The sequence below is a fragment of the Melozone crissalis genome, unplaced genomic scaffold (assembly GCF_028551555.1).
Source record: "Melozone crissalis strain CALT ecotype California unplaced genomic scaffold, PUWL_Pcris_2 ptg000018l_1, whole genome shotgun sequence".
Classification (NCBI taxonomy): domain Eukaryota; kingdom Metazoa; phylum Chordata; class Aves; order Passeriformes; family Passerellidae; genus Melozone; species Melozone crissalis.
In genome coordinates, this window is record NW_026535796.1 from 9,933,722 (window position 1) to 9,952,773 (window position 19,052).

Genomic DNA, 19,052 nt, shown 5'->3' on the forward strand with positions numbered 1-19,052 from the left:
GTTTTAGAGTCTTACTTGGTCTTTGTTGACAAAACCCCAAATTCCAGCCGCAACTTCGCAGGCAAACAGGATCACCAGGCAAGTGAAGAACTGTAAAGACAAATCAAGAGAGGGATCCTTAACATATCTACAGCAATTAGGTGGGGAGAGGTGTGGAGCAGCACTTCCACTGACAAATCAGAGCAAGGTGTCATCTGACTTCAAACCATTTTCCCTCTCATACATGCACTGAGCCCAAACACATTTTCCTGTAACTCATCACATGCCACCCATGTCCAGGTTGTTGAGCAGGGATTAACAAAACCTTTCCCACAAAGGGACTGGCAGGGATGAAGATGCCCTGTGTAGCACAAGATACATTGCTCTGCTTCATGCACCTGCAGGACCATCCCGACAAGGTTTCTGCTCTGCCACAAATGCTCTGAGGCCTGGAATTGCCAGTGCAGGGTTAAAAGCACATTTCAGCTGCTGAGGAGCTGAGCTGGGGATGTCAGGGTGTGATTTATGGCCAGCTCTCTAGCATCCACAGCCCTGCAAGGCTACTGCAGTTTTTTGCATAAATACTAACACTGACGTTTTCCCACAGTCCCACCCTGTTTGTGCAATTCCAGCATTCCTCCCTGCCATCCTCCCTTTTTGTTCAGATCCCAGGAACACATTGTGACGGTCGTTGGTCAGTTGGACTGGGAATGGGAAGCTGTAAACTCATACATCAGGGTCACATGAGAAGACACAGAGAGGCATGCTCCATAGGCAGCCAACATCACCTCTGTGACAACATCACTCAGTGACTTCTTCCTGGGAAAAGCCCCAAAGTGGGAGAAGTCAAGAAGCAAAAGAGGTGAATGCAGTCAAGGACAGACAAAATTACAGTACAGCGTGGGAAAACAGCCCCTGGCTCTGCTCAAACACATTCAGCACATTTTCTCCAACAACAGATGAAACAGGAGCTATGACCTGGCTCTCACATGCAAAAGCAAAGGGTTATCAGCAAAATGGAAACAAAACTATTAACCTGACAGCAGGAAGGGACTTCCAACATCCTTGTCCGGTTCCTGAACAATCAACTCCTATGTGAACACCTAATTTGTTCCTGAACAATCAACTCCTACGTGAACACCTAATTTTGTAGGAGCATCTTTGAAAGACTAGGTCCCACATCCCCCCCAAGGACTCCCACCACCCTAAACCTTGGGTGCAATGCCACTGTAAGTCTGGTTAAGCACTAGGGCTCACTTCTGCAGTGGTTACCCTTCAGTGAAGCATGGTTCATTTATCCCAGATGTGGAGGTACAACTTCCTGCAGATTCAGTGGTTCTGTAAGCCAGCTCCAGAACACCAGGAGATGCAGCTTGATGCTATGGGAATATAGTGGTGGTCCTGGCCAGGCAGCTGGCTGTGTCCCAGCCCCCTCCAGGGAGCAGAGCCTGCTCCATGCCATGCCTCCTTAGGTCTTGCTGCTCAGCTTCTATGCCACCTTTGGCACAGGATTTTAATAGCATGGAGCTTCCTGTACTTCTCCCATTTGCAGTAAGCCCAAAGTCACTCCCTCAGCTAGGTGGAAGAAAGGGGAGCATGGCTGCTTCCCTAAAACACCCCAAGGATGCTGCCTGGAAATGTCCTTGGAACACAGTGGGAGCCTTGGCCAGCAGAAAGCATCCTCATGGGGCATCTCCAGACTTGTCTTGGCAAGCCAAAGTGTGAGCAAACATGGGCAGTGCACAGCAGCTAGAGCTGCTAATTTCAGCCAGAGCAGCCGGTTTCCCTGTCGGATCTCGGGTACCTTGTACCATCTGCCTTCCAATCCTCCAGCTTCAGGAGGGAGAGAGAGGTACTTCAGGGTCTGTAATCACTTGCATTAACAAAACAAAATAAAAGCCCAAAGCTGCCAAACTGTGCTCCAACAACCCCTGTCAGATTTGTGTGCAGGCTCCTTGTATTCCCAGCAGCTGGGATAATGCCTCCAAACTCCTACTGGAGCTCCCATACAATCAGAAGTGTTTTATCAACACTGGGCAAAAGCATCCCCTTATTACTGGGAATCAGCAGCAACCAGAGGTGAAATCATCTGCAAGAGTGAGGCAAAGCAGCTCCATTTCCCTCTGTCCCAGCTGAGCCCACACCCACGAGTTGCTACACCACTACCAAGAACCCTCCAGCCCAATGAAGCCAAGTGCTGGAAAGTCATTTGAATTTAAAAAAAAAAATTATGTTTTACCCTTCCAGTTTTACTTTTTATGCATCAAGTTTAAACTGAACCACATGTGAGAACTTGCTTTAAATAAGTGGGTCTCCCTTGCTCCCAAGGTAAAGGCTTTTGGTGTGGCTACAGTTTATCCAATTAGGCTCATCCTGTGCCAGGAATCCTGAGCTGCTGCCTCACATCAAGGACGCCTGTAGCACTTCAGTAATGGATTTTCCAGGATATACCTAGATGTTCTCACTAAGAAATTATGGAAAGTCTTTGCAGTTTCCTTGTCCAAACAGATAAAAATAGTAGATGATTCCTTAAAAGAACTAGAATTGCTACAGGCAGCCTTGAAACAGAGTGAGAGGGGATGCTACTGGGGACACCAGGTAAGACAGAAGGTTTAGTGGGTGCTTGGTAAGACAGCCAGACCATGAAGGGATAACTGCAAGGAGGGGGCTCACATGTAACAGAGAAAGACTCTCTAAGAATCCTGCTGATCTCATCCCTTCTGCCCTGCAGCCAGGCACTGAAAGGACATTGCAGCCCACCTGCCAGCTCAGCCAGAGCTCCACAGGCTGGGCAGAGATGCCCTCAGCCACAATGCACTGCCTTGCTCCTTGCAGAGGTCATCCAGCTCCCACCTCTGTGCTCACACATCCTCCCAGCCCCTCTCACTGGGAAAGACCCCAGCAAGGGAAGCACAGCCATGTGCCATCCAGCAGGGAGATCAGGGTGCCCAGTGACTCCAAACTTTGCGTCTCCTACCGTTCCCAGAAGACACTGAGACTCCTGAATGGCGCCGTAGCATCCCAGGAATCCCACGAACATCATGACAGCCCCGACTGCGATCAGGATGTAGATTCCTGCAAGGCAAAGTGAGAGGCAGATGTGTTACTGCACAGCTCTGTCCAGCAGCACCCTCAGGCCTGGCTGGACATTCTGGCTCCTGGGGTGGATAATTATGGGTGTGCAAAATTAAGGCTCAGGAGGCGCGAGGGCAGCAGACATAGCAGAACACAACATACATGAGTTGGGTCTCAAAGTGTTTGAAGCTGCCAGCACTGGAGCTTTAATAACTCCATCACCTCCAAAATGAGAGGAAACACAGAGTAGCACTAGGCAGAGGATGTAGGAGGCACGACAAGAGCTCTACAGCATCCTCACAGCTGCAGCAGGAGTTACCCTGGCACAGTGTTTTAAATATTTAAGCAGAGATGGAAATTATTAGCTAGCATAGCTTGCAAAATAAACAGTAAGGCACATGGTTTATTTATATTAAACATCGTACAAATATTTATCTGGCTAACATTTTAAAGGCAGATGAACCATTAAACCAAAGGGAAAGTAATGCTTAAGCATCTCACTTAAAATCTGGTGCTTTTTTTTTGTTATAGGTTCTTCCAGAGAGAATACAACATTTTTTACTTTAACTTATTGAATTTACACAGGCAACTTGCACCATAACTAGTTCAAAGCTTGAAATGAGGCATTGGGAGTGGTTCAGAAAACAGAAGAATAAAAGTTTATTCATTCAGGAAACAAGAGCTTATCTCAAGTCTGCTGCCATGAGTAATCACCATGGTCTCACCAACCATGAGACTGGTGAAGCCATAGTGATTACTCAGCCAAACACTACCAGCTCAGTTAAATCTGACACAGCTTTTTGCTGGTGTATCCCTTATATTTAGTGCATTTTTGGTAAACTAATGTTCTCAAGTATTGTGGTTCTACTACTCTCTAAGTGAATCTTATTTCCCATTCAAAAGCAATTTCATACATGTAAAAATTACAAATCGGGTAAGACTGCAGTCACTATTTCTAATGGACAGTGAAGAAAACAAAATAATCATGATGAGGATGAAAGAACATGGGACATCCCAGAGGTAACAGCAACACAGTGAATCTTACTAGTGCTTGGGAGACACATCCCTTCAATGAAATGTTTTCTTCTGCTATGAGTGAAAATGTTTCATAGTTATTCATCAGACTGTCAGCTCTCCTTTAGGAACAGCCCTAACATATAAACAGACCTCAAGATTAAAACTGTTTGTACATGCTTGTGATGTTTAAGGTTTTTCTTATCTCTGCAGCTTTTAAACAATTTTCTGATAATTCAAGTGCAAAGTCTAAAGGCCACACACTGAGAGCAGAGTGAAGTCAAAACCCTTCTCTAAAACACCAGATACACAATCACAGAATCACAGAATTTCTAGGTTGGACGAGACCTTTAAGATCATCGAGTCCAACCCATATTCTAATACCTCAACTAGATCATGGCACCAAGTGTCACATCCAGTCTTTTTTTAAACACATCGAGGGATGGTGACTCCACCACCTCCCTGGGTAGATGACTCCAGTATTTGACCACTCTTTCTGTGAAAAACTTCCTCCTTAATTCTAGCCTGTATCTCCCTTGGCGCAACTTGAGACTGTGTCCTCTTGTTCTATCTGTTGTTGCCCGTAGAAAGAGACCGACCCCCAGCTCACCACAGCCACCCTTCAGGAGGTTGAAGAGAGTGGTAAGGTCACCCCTGAGTCTCCTTTTCTCCAGGCTGAAATAATAACGGTCTCCACTTGTTTAGCATTCCCTTACAGATCCTTCAAACTTGGGAAAGGCTGGACTTTGGCTCCCGCTTCTTCCCTCTTTGAAACAAAGCCCACCAGCACGCCAAAAGCACAAGCACCAGTGCCAGGGCCGGCCTGGCGAGTGGCGGTGACGCCGCCCCAGCGGCTCCAGCGCTCTCCGGTGTGTCCCAGGAGCACCGCGCTCGCTCTATTTTTAGGCCCTGCAGGAGGGAGGAAGCCAGCTGCAGGGGAAGTGCCACAATGGAGCATGCTGACCCCGCAGGAAGCCCCTCTTCACAAAACCTGACGGGATCTGTGGCCGGAGACACCAACATCCTCGCGGCAGCACCGTCAGCGACGGGGCCGGAGGCGCGGGCTGCGCCTCCTGAGGGGTTCTGAAGGGTTTCAGCAGTGCTGGGAGCCACGGAAAAACAACAGGCAAAAAAAAGCTCCCCAAGTGGGGATGAGACACCCCCTTAGGTGAAGGTGTGCAAAGAAAGGAAAAACAAGCAAAAGAAACCTCCCAGGAGAGCTCCTTGGAAAGGACAGGCCAGCAGATGAAGGTGTGTAGGCCTGTCTGAAGGGAAAGGAAGTGGTTTTGTGCCAGTGGATGGAGATAGGATGAGGTGGAGCAGCTGGGCAGGGAGACAGCATGGCAAACAGTGGGCTGGGCTGTGTGCAGGACAGAGGGGCCCCAAAGGGCTTGGAGGTGGTGGGAAGGCATTAATAAGCCCTGTACAAAGAAGGCAGTCTGCTGGACATCTGCCAAGCCCGAGAGAGACTGATGGAGGCTGTCAGACACCGCATAACTGCTGTCTCACAAAGAACAACATAGCAGCAGTGGTGTCCCAAAACGGTCTGCTCACTGTCACCAGAAGCTGCTAATGCCCAAGAACCAGCCCTCACCACTCCAGCTTGTACTTGCCAGTGAAGCTGCTGGCTTGGGTTTTCAACCCAAACCATGGCAGATTTTTCTATTTTAAGTGCTGGGCAGTTCAACTGATAAGTCTTCATCACAAGTCAGAAAATCAACTTTCCTCGTCCCTGAGTGCAGCAGTTTCTGACTTCTTCACCCATTAGGACAGTAGAGAGAAGACAGAGCTGTGCTAGGGGCAAGTCCTTTCCACATCTGACAGGTCACTATTCATGCTAACCACCCCAGTATACAGGTAACAAGCAGATGCAGCACATTTTAAGACCTAGCAGCACGATGCTGAGACCCCAACAACAAGGTCACCATAGACAGAAGGTTTTGTTCTAATTTTTTCTAAATAAACACTGAAGGCACCTTCTGGGCTGAGCAAATATTGCCAGGAGATCACAGTGACAGGGCAGCCCAGATTGAAGGGACCTCAAATGATGACCTAGTCAAACCTTTTGTGAGACTGGGAACCTTAGGAGACACTATGCAGAACTCTGCCCAATTATATCTTGACAACCTCCAGTGATAGGGACTCTATCATGTCTCTGGGGAAGTTTTTCCAGTGAATGATTGCTCTCATTGTAAAAGATGTTTTTCTGATATTGAGATCATCAAGAAAACACAGGACCCACTAGTGGCCAGGAAGGTTTTGCTCTGAAAGCTAGGAAATGAAAGCCCAGTGAGACCCTCAACTGATGGAAGAGACTAAGAGGAAACACAGACATTTGCTGTTTTAGAGAAGTTTTCCAGTGACCTCTGTACTTGCTTCTTGCTGGGATTTCTGGCAGCTTCAAAAAAACAAAACCAATCCTGACCTGCTGAACTCCCACCCCAGGCAGGCCGTGCAGACCTTGGACTGTCAAGTGACATCCTGGCTTCCCACCTCTCTCCCTGCTCTCACTTCACCAGCTCCTCATCAGAGCCAGCCCGGCTATCAAGTGAGGAAACAGCAAGAAGGAAAGGAGGGGAGGGGAGGGAAGATGTGCACCACGTGCAGCTTCCTGAGCGGAGCGCAGCGGATGCGGCCGGTGCGCTGGGAGCAGCAGGAATGTGCAGCCAGGCAGGGGAGAGGGCAGCAGTGCCTGGCCTGAGCTCGGCAAACCACAAAAAGCCCCTGGAAGGTTTCTGGAATAAAGGCCAGCTTCATTCCCAGGCACAAACAAGCGGCTGTTACGGAGTCGCCTTTTGTTACCGAGGGCCAGAACACGACAGCCTCTCCCGGGAGGCAGCAGAGCAGGACTCTGAGCTGGAGCTTATTTAAAAACAAGCACAAAGTATTTACTGCAAAAATAGCATGTGCAATGAAGAATGCCAGCGGTGTTTCACCACAGAAATGCCATGCTGAAGGCTGAGAAAGCAAAGGAAGCCAATCCAAGTGCCCAACCACATGCTTTGTATGGTGTTTGTTTTCCCACACCCATCCTTCCCCTAAAGGAATGGGGCTGGTGGGAGGGTCTCCACTTTCAGACTGGGTGCCAGGCAGCTGGGGGACTATTTCACAGCAGTCACGGTGCAGACTGGAACGACCAAGCCCTTTTCCCAGAAAGCAGCCTGACACATCTTAGCTTTCATTCCTGGCACACGGGGACCATGACGCCGACTGTGGTTTTGGACTCTGTCTGTGAGCAAGGCACCTGTCATCCCATCCTGGGATGACACATTATCCTCCTCACAGTCAGAGGAGACTCCTCACAAGCCTCTCCCTCCTCTGTGTAAGCATTTAGGGTTAACCCCTAAATCCTCTCCCGGGTGAGGAACTCATGACTACAATGGTTATTTGCTCCTTCAGGGCTCCACCCGAACTGGCACAATTTGGCAAGAGCAAGGCTCCATCTGCCTTTCACATGCCACTTCCCAGCTCATTTTTACTGCAGCTTTCTCCGGGGTTTTACAACAAGCAGAGCTGTTTGCTGTAAACAAAAAGTAAAATGAGAGAGGTATAAACTGCAGTGCCTACAGGCATGCTGCCCCCTCACTCAGCAGCAGTGCATGAGAGAACAGCTGGAGCTGCAGCCACAGGCACAGTGAGCAAATCATGCACAGGTGTTCACGGTACCAAGGCACCTCCACATCCCTGAGCAGCACTACACTGTGATTTCTGACCCTATGGCACAGTTCTCTGATAAGGCAGCAGCAAGAAAGATTGCTACAACTGCCACACATAACCAGCCCCACATCAAAGCAAGCTGTGAGCCTCAGGACCTGTATCTGGGAGTTGGAGAAGTCAGAGGAGAGGTGTCAATACTGCCTGGGGTCCTCTATGTCCTTTTGAGATGGAGCCTTTAAGCAGAAAGCTTTAGGAGAGAGACCACTCTCAGCTTCACCTCCTCATCTGAATTCAGAGCAGGAGCACAGGAGCCATGATATGATCTCCTCCCTCAAGAGCATCATGACAGGACATGATGATCAGAAAAAGCAGCAGCAGTGGGCCAAACACGATCCCTCTCTCCCCAGTACAACCAGGGCATGTGCTGCTTTAGGCTGCAGGGATTTTGTAAAGCTTTAGTAAAGCCCCTAAACATCAGAGACAGGAAACTGATAGTAATTGAGCACTTCTCTTGGTTTGATGCTAGGTGGGAAAGAGGGATAAAAAGCAGCCAAGAGACCAGCTTAGCTCCCAGCTCAAGCAGAAGATGCCTCCACGGAGAGCCCTCTACCTGTAGGGCAGGTAGGAAGCAGGATGCTCAGTTCTGGGAGCAGGAAAGGGAGCAAAAAAGGCAGTATTCAGTGTCAGTACTTGCTTTGGCATTAAAACAGCATAGCTGGTGCCTGCAGGGTTGTAAAACCCATGTTCTGTCCCTGCTGAGAAATAAAAAAAACCAGGAAGAAATAAACAGTCTTTAAAAAAGGACACGATGAAAAAACAAATAAAAGAAGGAACAAGCACCAGAGTGTCCCTCTAAAACAAGCAGGGAGCAGGCCAGCCCTGGCTAGCTCTCCTCTCATGCCCCACCACAGCCATCAGAGATGCTGTGCAGCTCCAGGCATGGGCATTCCTGGACAGCACCCTACTTCTCCCCTCATTTAAATCCTTTCCCAGCATCCCTAACTCATTTGGCTAAATGGAAGCCAGCCACTGCCTCCAGGTCACCATGGCAGTATTTCCAAAAGACAAAAAAGAAATCAAATAAGAAATCCCTCCCCAGCATGACACCATGCTTCCTGGGAAGGCCAGGCATCTCTCCAAGCTGTGCCTGCCCTTCCCATGGGGTGGGCTCTAAAAAGGGGCTGAGAACAGACAAAGAGAGATGTTTATTCTCCCAACAGGCTCCTGCAGGGAGACTCTGCACATCCAAGAGTTTTGCAAGCCTCTGAGGATGGGAGGGAGGCTTCAGTGCCACCCTGCTGGTGCTCCTGGCTTGGAGATGCTGAACTCCCACTGGGCTTATCACCACTGCTGCTGCAGGGAAGGGTGGAACCATCACCCTTCCCTGGCAGGGAGACTGCCTCCTGCCCCACACGCCCCATCGTGGAAGAACACCCTTCCCAGCAGCCAAAGCAATGACCACGATGTTCCTCCTGGCAGCTCGGGAGCAGTTACAGGCACAGTGGAAAGTCCCTCCAGGGCAGGGTTGGGGCAGGAAAAAGATGGCTGTGTGAGCCAGCCAGCAAGGCAGGGTCTCCCAGACATTTTTGTCCAGTTGCCTGGTGGAATTGGCCCAGCAGAGCTGGGGTGAGAGAGAGGGGGGCTGGAAAAAGAGAGGGTTTGCTGGAAGATGACAAGTGGGAAGCCCCTCCATTCCTCTCCACCCCCTTTCCCAAGGAAAACATTGCTGCTCTGTAGCTGCTAATGACTTCCAGATGGAGCAACAGGGTCACAAAGCATGGAGAGCTCTCACGGGGAGATGAAAGCCTGGACATGCTGCCCTCATGTGCAAGAACAAGGCAAGAACGAGCACCCCTCTGCCAGAAACACAAAGGGGTCCTCATGTGCACACATTGTACCCAAATCCACTCCACACAGATGCCACAGTCAGGATTCTTCTCCTCTGCCTACCCAGGAAACACTGGAAGGAGACTCAAGCTTTGTAACTTCAGCACACCTGCAAGAGCTGGGAGGAAGTCCATGGCACATCCCCAGGACTGGGGTGGACAAGGGTGGCACAGCACACGTGAGCCAGGCTGGAATATGCTGGCCCATCCTCTGCCGCCCCAGCCAAGGGCACTTCTGGGCATTTGTATGTGCCCTGGGATCTCACCCACGAAAAAAGCACAAATCCCACTGGAGGATTCCTTCAGTGCAGGTTTTCTAAGGAAAACTGTCCAAGCTACAGGTTTAAACAGCTCTGAAGAGCAAAGAGCCACCTCTGGCACAGGTCCAGGGCAGCAAAGCCAATGGGAAGGGACAAAGAAAAATAACAACAACATTAGTTGTAGTTGGATAGATCTGAACCCAAAATAACCTGATGCTATCCATATATTTTTAGACATAACTAGTTTTAGTCTGCAGAGTAAATGAAACACAGGAGTTGGTCATGACCAAGGCAGAATGAATTACAATTAAATGGAAATGCAATGAAATAACATGTTGCTTTCTTAATAGAAACTGAATTCTGTGATAAGAATACAAAAAAAATCCCCTATACTGTCAGATACATAGTTTAAGCCAGAAAAGAAAGTAAAACAAAAGTGTTTTGCCTTAAAACTATTTTAAAAATAATTCCAGTATTATTGAAGGAGTTGATCTGACAGAGATTAGAGGAAAATCTAGAACAAGTAAAACTCAGGTTTTGGTTTTTTCCCTTTAAGGGACTAAATAATTACATTGTTGTCCTTAACTGTAAGTAAGTTTATTTCCGAGACAGAAAAATGCATGTACTTCTATTTTTAAAAATCCACATATATTATTTTTTAAATAATCCCTTTTGCTCTGTGTGGTTCAAGGCCAAATGCAAACCTTGGTTTCCACTGCCAAGCACGCAAACCTGACCACAGCTCATGTGTCTGGTGGAAAATCTCCAGCACAGGGGGCCTTGACAAAGTAGAGCACAAATGGGTGAGAGAGGAAACCGGTCCTGAACCAGTTCTGTGTATCCACAGGGATCCCTGCAGCACCTCATGCCAAGACTGAAGGTGGTTTTTGACTGGTGCTTTTTACAGAACCTACCGAGCAGGAGCCTCAGGCTCTTCTCTGGCCTTTCACAACAAGTCTAGCAAAAGATGTGCTGTTGAGTCTAACCCCACAATGTATGGAAGTTGGCACCATCTCTAGAAGATGCCTAACATTTCCAGAGGGATGGGGACAAGGATGGGAGTGGGAACAGAAACCAAGACCTTCTCATTGCTCATGGTGGGTCCAAAGCCATTGTAGCACTGCTGACCTCTAGAACCTTTGCACTGGATCTCTGCTGAGTGCTCCCTGCAATGAAAACCTCCCAGAAATCACTGCTTCTCATCCAAGGCAGTCCTGGAAAGGCTAATTAAGCTAAATTAGCTAAAAAGGCTAATTAAGTTATGGATAGAAGGGATAGCTTCTCCACAACCACTTAGCCAACACAGGTCTGTCTGGGTGATAGGCTGGCATGCTCTGCACTGCTGGTCACATCTGGGACCCATGGCAAGGGTGGCCAGGGCATCCTCACGTGCTGTAAGGACAATGGGCAAAGCTCAGAGAGATGTCCCCATCCCTACCCTATAGCAGTCCCTCCTCTCTGCAAGGGGCAGATTTCCCTGAGCCCAGCACAATCTCATGACAGGACTTCCAAAATGCTGAAGACACCCATGAAAGCTTGTGAGCAGCTGCAGTTCAGCTCAGATATGTACTCATTTGTAAGGAAGACTTCAAAGCCTCCCTGTGCTTTCTGGCCCATTTATTCTAGACCAGTCTGCGTGAAAAGCAGCTTGAACTTGTTTCCAGGGCAGAAATCATTATCCTGGGCTGCGTTTGTTCCGAGGAGGATGGTGAAGACAGTCTGATTCACCTCTTAAGGAGGCCTGTGTGCCCATTAGCTGATGTCCCTTCCACACCTCAGCAGCACTCACAGGGACACTCACCACCTTAGCCCCAAGCCATCACTGCCCTCAGCTGTCCCCCACCTGCCTCCCCCAGGCTTTGCTGCCTGACTGGCTTGGGAGGTGGATAAACATTACCTAAGGAACTCCTCCACCAAAAAAACCCTCTTGCCTTTCTGCTGGGACAGTGACACCCACCAGGATGACAGGGAGAGGCAGCGGTGGCAGCAGCCTAGGTGGCCGAGTTTACCACAGCACTGTATGCCTGCCCAAAACCTCACGCTCCTCCCCTGTGCCAGGGAGGAGACACTGCCCAGCAGAGGATTTACTACTAAAACACACAAAACCCAGACACAGGCAAAGCAAACTCCCTCCTCACCTCAAAAGCTACATGGAAAACCGCACCCCAGGTCAGGAGGGTTTTGCACTCCCATCCTGGCTGGCCCCGCTCCCAGGGCCGAGCTAATTAGAGGCACAGGTCGTGCTGCCCTGCCGCTTGCTGTGAGCAGCTGGAGGCACATTGCCTATTTTGGATCTGGCAGCAGAGAGCGGAGCCGAGTCCGTCCGGCTGCTGCGCTCCGCTCCTTGCCGGGCAGCCTGGGGAGAGCACAGGAAGGGCAGCAGCAGGGACCAGCAGCCAGGGATGCTCCAGCAGCCCAGCAAGGGGCAGGTGTGAGATCCTGGGGTGTGGATTTAAGGCAAACAAGAGCTGAGGTTTTCATTCCTGCCCTCCTCAAAGCATTTCATCCACAACAGCCATCTCCAGGCACCACATAACCAAATCTTTGAAGGATGGGGAACCTGGTTTTTTCATCCCACCAAGAAAGAGCAAAAGTAGTAAGTCCAGGGTCACTTGCTTTTACAAGATCCCCAGGTGCTCTTAAAAGCAGTGACACCACAGCACTAATTTATTCTGGAGAGATCAGAACTGTTCCAATTTGTACTGATATCTGCAGAGAGCCCAGCTCAGCCTTCTACAGGCTCTCATAACACCCAGAATCACAGTTTTGTCATTTGCTTGGGTTTTTTTCCATGGTACTTTATGTATAGGATCAGTAAATATGTGAGAAGCGGTTAGCCAGTTGATAGCAACTTATCAATGCCTCTAGCTATCCTGGAGGATGTTTTTGGCCTTGTGACCAACATCTTCCCAGCCTCCAGACAGACAAAGCATTCCAGACACAGTGTTATCCAAGAGCAAGAAGGATTTTGATTTCTGAACTTCAAATAAAGGAAATAAATGCCTACCAAACCTTAAACCAAGCTCAGATGAAGAAGTAGTATTTTCCTTTATAGCTACAAAAGCATGGAACTAAGGTGCTCCAGCTATCCCCATCCCTGGTACTGCTTGGTCTTTACAGCGCTGAAGCAGTTAAAGCATTTGCTGGGGCATTGGATCCAGAGCCAAAATGGAAGTGTCAAAAGCCAAGACTGCAACAAGTGGTTAGGGGATCAGATGGTTTGCATGCCGTGCTGAGGAGAAGCCCATGAACAAGGGCCTGTTTAATGACCCCCCAGGCCAGCCCACAAGACAACTTGTGCAGGCAGTGCCAAGCTGCTGGGGAGGGGGGTGGCGCTTGTGGGAAACCCCAGCCTGCAGGAGCCCCTTCCCTGGGGCTGGAAAGGGCAGCAGGAACAGCTGCCTGTGCCCTGGGGCTGCAGGGGGGCTGCTCTGATCCTCTGGTCTGGGAGCCAAGGGCAAGGACTGCTCCTGTCCTGCTCCTGCTGCAGCCTCAAGTATCATGCCTGGTACTCTGCAGCTTTGCTGTTCCCCACAGCTTCCTTCTCCCACTTCCCTGTTGCCCTCAAATCCATTATTTTTCTTCTCCCATAACACACAGACACAGCTTTTAACAAACAGCTCCAGCTTTGGGGTAGAGAAAAGGACACACAAAGAAACCAGGAGACACCAAATGCCTGCTTTCCTACTTCCCTTCTCGCTCAGTACACACCCTATGATGGAAGTGTTCCTCCTCTGACAGTGTTTATTGCTTCCCCCTGTCCTGCAGCAAAGCCTGGCTGGCCTTTAAAAGCCTCCTGACAAATCCCGGGACCAGCAGCCTGTGCCAGACACCAAAAAGTGGTATTTGCAAAGGAAAAAAAAAAAAACCAACAGAGCTCTGGAGGCCAAGCCCAAAGAGGTTCCCATTCCCAAAAGCAGGGACATTGTGTGCATGTGTATACTGCATGCCAGAGAAGAAAAGGGAGGGAGTATCAGTTGTAAGGGAGAGGAAAAATGGGGGAGGGGGCAAAAAGAAATCCCAGTCTTCAGACTCCAGAGGTCTGGCTGGGAAAGGCAGCAACTGAAAGAAATGCTCTGCTGTTATTACTGCATGGAAATTACAGCTGCCAGAAGGAATCCAGGCCAATCTGTTGCTGAATATAACTTTAAAAAGTCAGCCAGCCTCAAATCATTGGGCTGCTCACGGGTGTTGGAAAGTCAGTGTGGTGGTGGGACCCACAGTCCTTCCCCAGTGCCTTCTAAACAGCAAAGGCTGAGGACAAAGACAAAATGAGGGTGGAAGAGTAAAAGATGCTCAACAGGCAGGAGGGAGGGACCCTGCGCCATGCTCCAGGTCCCCCAGATTTGGAGAGAACATGTTAACTAGGGAGGTATCAGTTGTTAGCCCCCCAAAAGAAGGAGAGGTTTGGACTGGTTCCTGGAAAGGAGAGTGTTTAACTTCTTGTGAGCTCCCTTTTCTGTTTTTAAATATGAGCTCTACAAAGGGGAAATGCTGCAAATAGAGCTCTGGGTGTGAGGCAAGAGAAGAGAGAGACAGCAAGAGAGAAAAACCCACAGCTATCTACAGCAGGAGCATCTTCTGTAGCCAGGGACAGCCACGGAGAGGGCTCAGGCATGCTGTTCCATGGCAAGCAGGGAAATGAGAAGGAAAACCCTTTCCAGAAAGTAATTTTAGCCACAGGTGAGAACAGGACATGGGATCAGACGATGTTCCCAGCCCCATCAGCCTGTGCTCCAAGCCAGCCCCTGACTGGCAGCCAGCCCCTCCTGTAAGCCTCTCCCCCTCGTCTGAGAGGGATCATTGGAGAACAGGGGAAAAACAGGGGGCTTCAGCTTCCAGCACACTGTCAAATTAACAAAAATCATGCTCAGCTTAACTGTAGTGCACAGAGGCTCCACCTGCCCCTCCTGGAGAACATGAGTCACACGCTCACCACGCTGCGCCTCCGCTGCCAGCCACTCTGCTACTTTTACATCCCTTTGGACAGGAAACAAGACACACTTCCAAGAAGTCCCCCCTCTTCCCAAACGTGCTCTGGAGAACACCCACGACACCACAACACGTCCCCGTGCATTTTTAGCTGCCGTGGATTTGGACTCTGCTCTTGGGCCACAGCCAACGCTTATCAAAGGCTCTGGCTGGCACAGCAGGGGATATTTTGGAGAGTACAAGGACAGCGGGAGGTATTTTCATTGTGACCTCCTTGGTGCTCACCTGGAGCTTTCTGGCCTGCTTTGGGTACACTGCAGCCTACCCTGGGGCACACAGCCATGAGCAAGAGCAGCACCCCCAGAGCTACTCACCAACGTAGAAGGTGTTGGGGGCCTGCTTTTCCCCCAGCTGCAGGTACAGGATGTTCGTGGTCTGCGAGTCATGGCGGAGCCACAGGGCCACTCCCAGGATGATGCCTCCTGCCAGCTGGGGAGAAAACAGAGGGAAGCAAGGGTTATCCACTGCTCCAGCCACACCGGACCCAGACTGGCAGCTTTCAGCCAGTTTTCAGTTTTTTTCATCTTCCCACAAATACACAATTTCTAACCATCACCCCTGCAGCATGCTTTGTGCCCCATGGCTCACAAGCCATATGACCTTCCTTGCTTTATGAGAAGACCTCCTCATTGTGGGGATGTGCAAAGCCCCTTCCAGTTCCTGCAGGAGATTTCTTTCCCAAGAGGAATTTTATTATGCTTTATTATGATTTTCAGTGGAAGCAAGCAGGAGGAGATGTGCCACTAAGGTTTTTAGGAGAGCTTTTCAACACAAGTTACAATCAGCCCCAGCTGATAACTGGGATGTTATCACCCCATTTCATTTCTCTGTGAGGTACAAACAAAGCTGGGAAAGGGTCCATTTTTCCCCTCTGCTCCCAAGTTTTGCTTTCCATCCAGGGTCAGGCTTCCAGTCAAACACACCTAGTGCTCCTCAGGCACACAAAGCTTTCCTCAATGTCCTAATACAGGAGTTGAAGTGGAGCAAAGCCTGGGGTCAGGCCAAAGCCCCACCACATCATTTTTGGGGGCCTCCAGGCCAAGACTGCTGCCTTGCCATGCAGTGAAACAGCAGAAGAGCAGTGCACCCACACCCACGTGTGCACAGCGACACGCAGCACTGACCAGGGCAAGGACAAAAACACACTCCAGATGTGGGAGGAGACGTTCTGCACATGGGACATCAACTCAGCTACAAACAATGGGAAATTCTATGACTGACTTCCTCACTGTTTTCTCTTTCAGGGAGGGGCTGGGAACGGCCTGCGAGGTGGGAGTGGATATGGGGCACTACAGCAGGGAAGGAACCCAAGGGAGAGCTTTCCCAGCACAACTCACTGTGTCTGTCCTCTGTGACAACCCCCTTCCATTTAAAACTATAAGGGAAAATATACAAACATCTGGGAGAAAACCCAAAGCCTTAAGAATTTCAATATCACTGCTGTGAAATGCTGAAATCACCTGTTCAAATGCCAATTCAATTTTGAGTGTCCTAAATCCTTGAAGCCATTCACCTTAAAAAAGGGAAGAAAACTACCAAAGTGTGTAGAAGTGGAAACATGCTACTTATAAAAGAGTCTGAATCAGGTCAGCTACAGGCATGACTGAAACCATGAAAGTCACATTAAAACAAAAAGAAAAAAGAAAAATAAAAAGCAGGGCTTTTTCAGGGAAGGTGTAAAGTCTCCAGTTGTGCAAGCACAACAAGGAACACAGGAGGACTGGGACCCGCAAGACAGGCTGTTGATGGGAGCCTGGTTTTCCCCCTTGGGAGCTCTGCTGGTTTCCTCCTTGCTCATTTCTACAAATCCCAGCCACAGGATTTTTCCAGAAATGCCACAGAAGCTGGGGCAAACCCACACCATTTCCAAACTCACAGGACAAACTGCTCTCAGGGCTTTTCCACTATCAGAGGGAGAAAATCCCCACCAGCTCCTGGAGAAGAAGGGAAATCTTTGCTTTTCCCCAGTCAGCCAAAGTAATAGGCTTTTAACACTTCTCCCACAGCAACCAATGCAACTTCCCTGCTGGCACAGTCCCTCATCCCTCCTGCACTGAGGCCAGCCTGAGGTTCTCCAAACACTGCCTATGGAGAAAAGTCACGAAAGCCAGTCTGTGCTCAAGTCCAGCTCCAAATAAGGCAGGTTGTGGCTTTGCACAAAGTTACCCAAATCCAGCCTGGAGTGCCTCGTTCATTGTCTGAGGGCATAACAAAGTTTGTGGTTTTACTGTCAGAGGATGGAATATGCCCCCTAATTAATCCATGCCACTCAAAGTAAAGCTCTCTTGGTAGCTGCTAGGAGAGAAGACATCCCAAGGAAGGTTTGGATTTCTCTGGCTGGAAGAGGTAAAGAAAAAAGGCTGCAGCCTTTTTGGTTTTTTCTCTGTAAGGACACATTGCTCTGCCCTCCACACCCAGCAGTGCCACCCCAGCACACCCTGCCCTGCCACCCATGGTGAGGTTGGGGTGACACCAGCAGCTCCTTTCCAACCAAATTTGCCTTAAAATGCCTGACAGAACTGAAAGCAAGCTGCTTTCAGGACCACTTGGTCCTCAAGATATTTTTTAATCATTTGGAAACACCAGCTAGAGGGATGGAGCCTCTTCTACTGCATCACGCCCACCCCAGCAGTGAGGTCTGCCTGAGACAGCCAGCTGAACCAACTCCAGATGTTCCTGGTTCCATCCTGAATGTGCCCCAGGAACATCACACACCCGTCCCGCACCGCCTGACTCCATTTGCATTTTTAACAGAGCATGGAAGACCTCTGAATGGAAGCTTTAATCCAATAGCAGCTGTATTTCTTAAGAGAAGATGACATGCACTTACTAATGAAAACAGCGTTTGGGCTACGATGAGTAACTTTTTCCATGAGAACCATACATCCTCCCACCACCAAGAAGCCCAAAACAGAATTAAGGCTCTTTCTTCCCAAAGCAAAGAAAACAACAGGGAGAAAACATCGTCAGCTTGCCACGGTAACTCTGCCTTCCACCGTACCTTGCTTGGGATAATCTCATTTTTAACAGAACAACTTGTTCCAGATAAAAGCTTGATGTTTTCTCCCCCTTCCATCCTACAACTGCTGTTTGCCAGCACGAGAACTCCAACCACTGCTGGCAGTGTCACGCTCTAGGCTGCACATCCTCATACGTATCACTGGTTTTTTCTGCTGTGGATATCTGTAATCTCACACAGGTTATCCCACTGATCTTTCTGTTCCCAGCTTGTCAGACAGCAGTGTTGCAGAGGCTGGGGCCATCACTGATCATGATATGGTGTCAGTGCCCAGCACAGCTCTCCATTTAAATTTTTGGGGACTGCAATAATCCAAAAGCTGCAAATTCAGCCACGCCAGCAGTGTGCTGGACTTTGACCTGCTTTCCAAAATCCGAGCTGCCCAGCCTGCTGTTCTGCTGCCAGCACCACAGCACTCACGGCAGGCACACCAGTGGTGCTCCAGGCTGGGGCTGGCCCCAGAGCTCCCGCCCCGAGCAGCTTCCCGGCACAGCAGAGGTGGTGCTGCAAGCTCCGACGTTTCCGCTTTACTGCTCTTTTCCAGCTTCCAGAGATTTATTGCTTCTTCCACAGACAGCCAGACTTTTCCAGCTGGATCCTCCCTGCCCAAGGCTTGCTTCTTCAGGAATGCTGTTCCTGGTTGACACAGCGGGGAGAAAGTCTCCATGGAATGCTGCCTAGGGGCAGGAAGAGGCATGCCCTGTGTCCCCAGGGGGTGATGGGATGGCAGCCCATGACAGGAGTTTATCACCAGATGAGCACCATGATACAAGAACAGTGTGCTGTCCTGGTTTCCTGCCCAATCCACGGTGCACATAGTGAGGCTCCTTCCTGGACTGAGCCTCACCAATGCTCATGCTGTTCACCCTAAAATTTCCAGATCCAGCTGTGGGGCAAGGGAACAAGCCCATTTTTCACAGCTCAGTCACTCCTATCCACAAGAAATTCTTAGGAATTAGGGGTGCAAGGAATAACCCCATTCCCCTTTTAATGTGGAGTACCCCACTTCTGAGTTTCCCCCACCTTAACCTGTTGCTCCCTAAAACTCACATATGCCAGGATGTGCATCACCTCCCCATTCCTTTCCGCTGCCCTCAGCCTTTTTCCTCCTGCTCCCTTCCCTCCACCCTTCTGTGAAACAGACTTCCTGGAAGGGAGGGGAACAATAAA

The 19,052-nt window shown here is 49.5% G+C and overlaps 1 protein-coding gene across 1 annotated transcript in view; it reads right to left on the reverse strand.

Moving 5' to 3' along the window:
* CD81 (CD81 molecule) overlaps positions 1-19,052 on the reverse strand; it is a 33,668-nt gene that overhangs the window by 7,948 nt on the left and 6,668 nt on the right. Inside the window, exons 2-4 of the mRNA XM_054275969.1 lie at positions 15,178-15,292; positions 2,957-3,054; positions 16-90 (exon numbers count right to left, since the gene is read on the reverse strand). Of these exons, the coding sequence (XP_054131944.1) occupies positions 16-90; positions 2,957-3,054; positions 15,178-15,292 (288 nt within the window). The remainder of the gene's footprint in view (positions 1-15; positions 91-2,956; positions 3,055-15,177; positions 15,293-19,052) is intronic.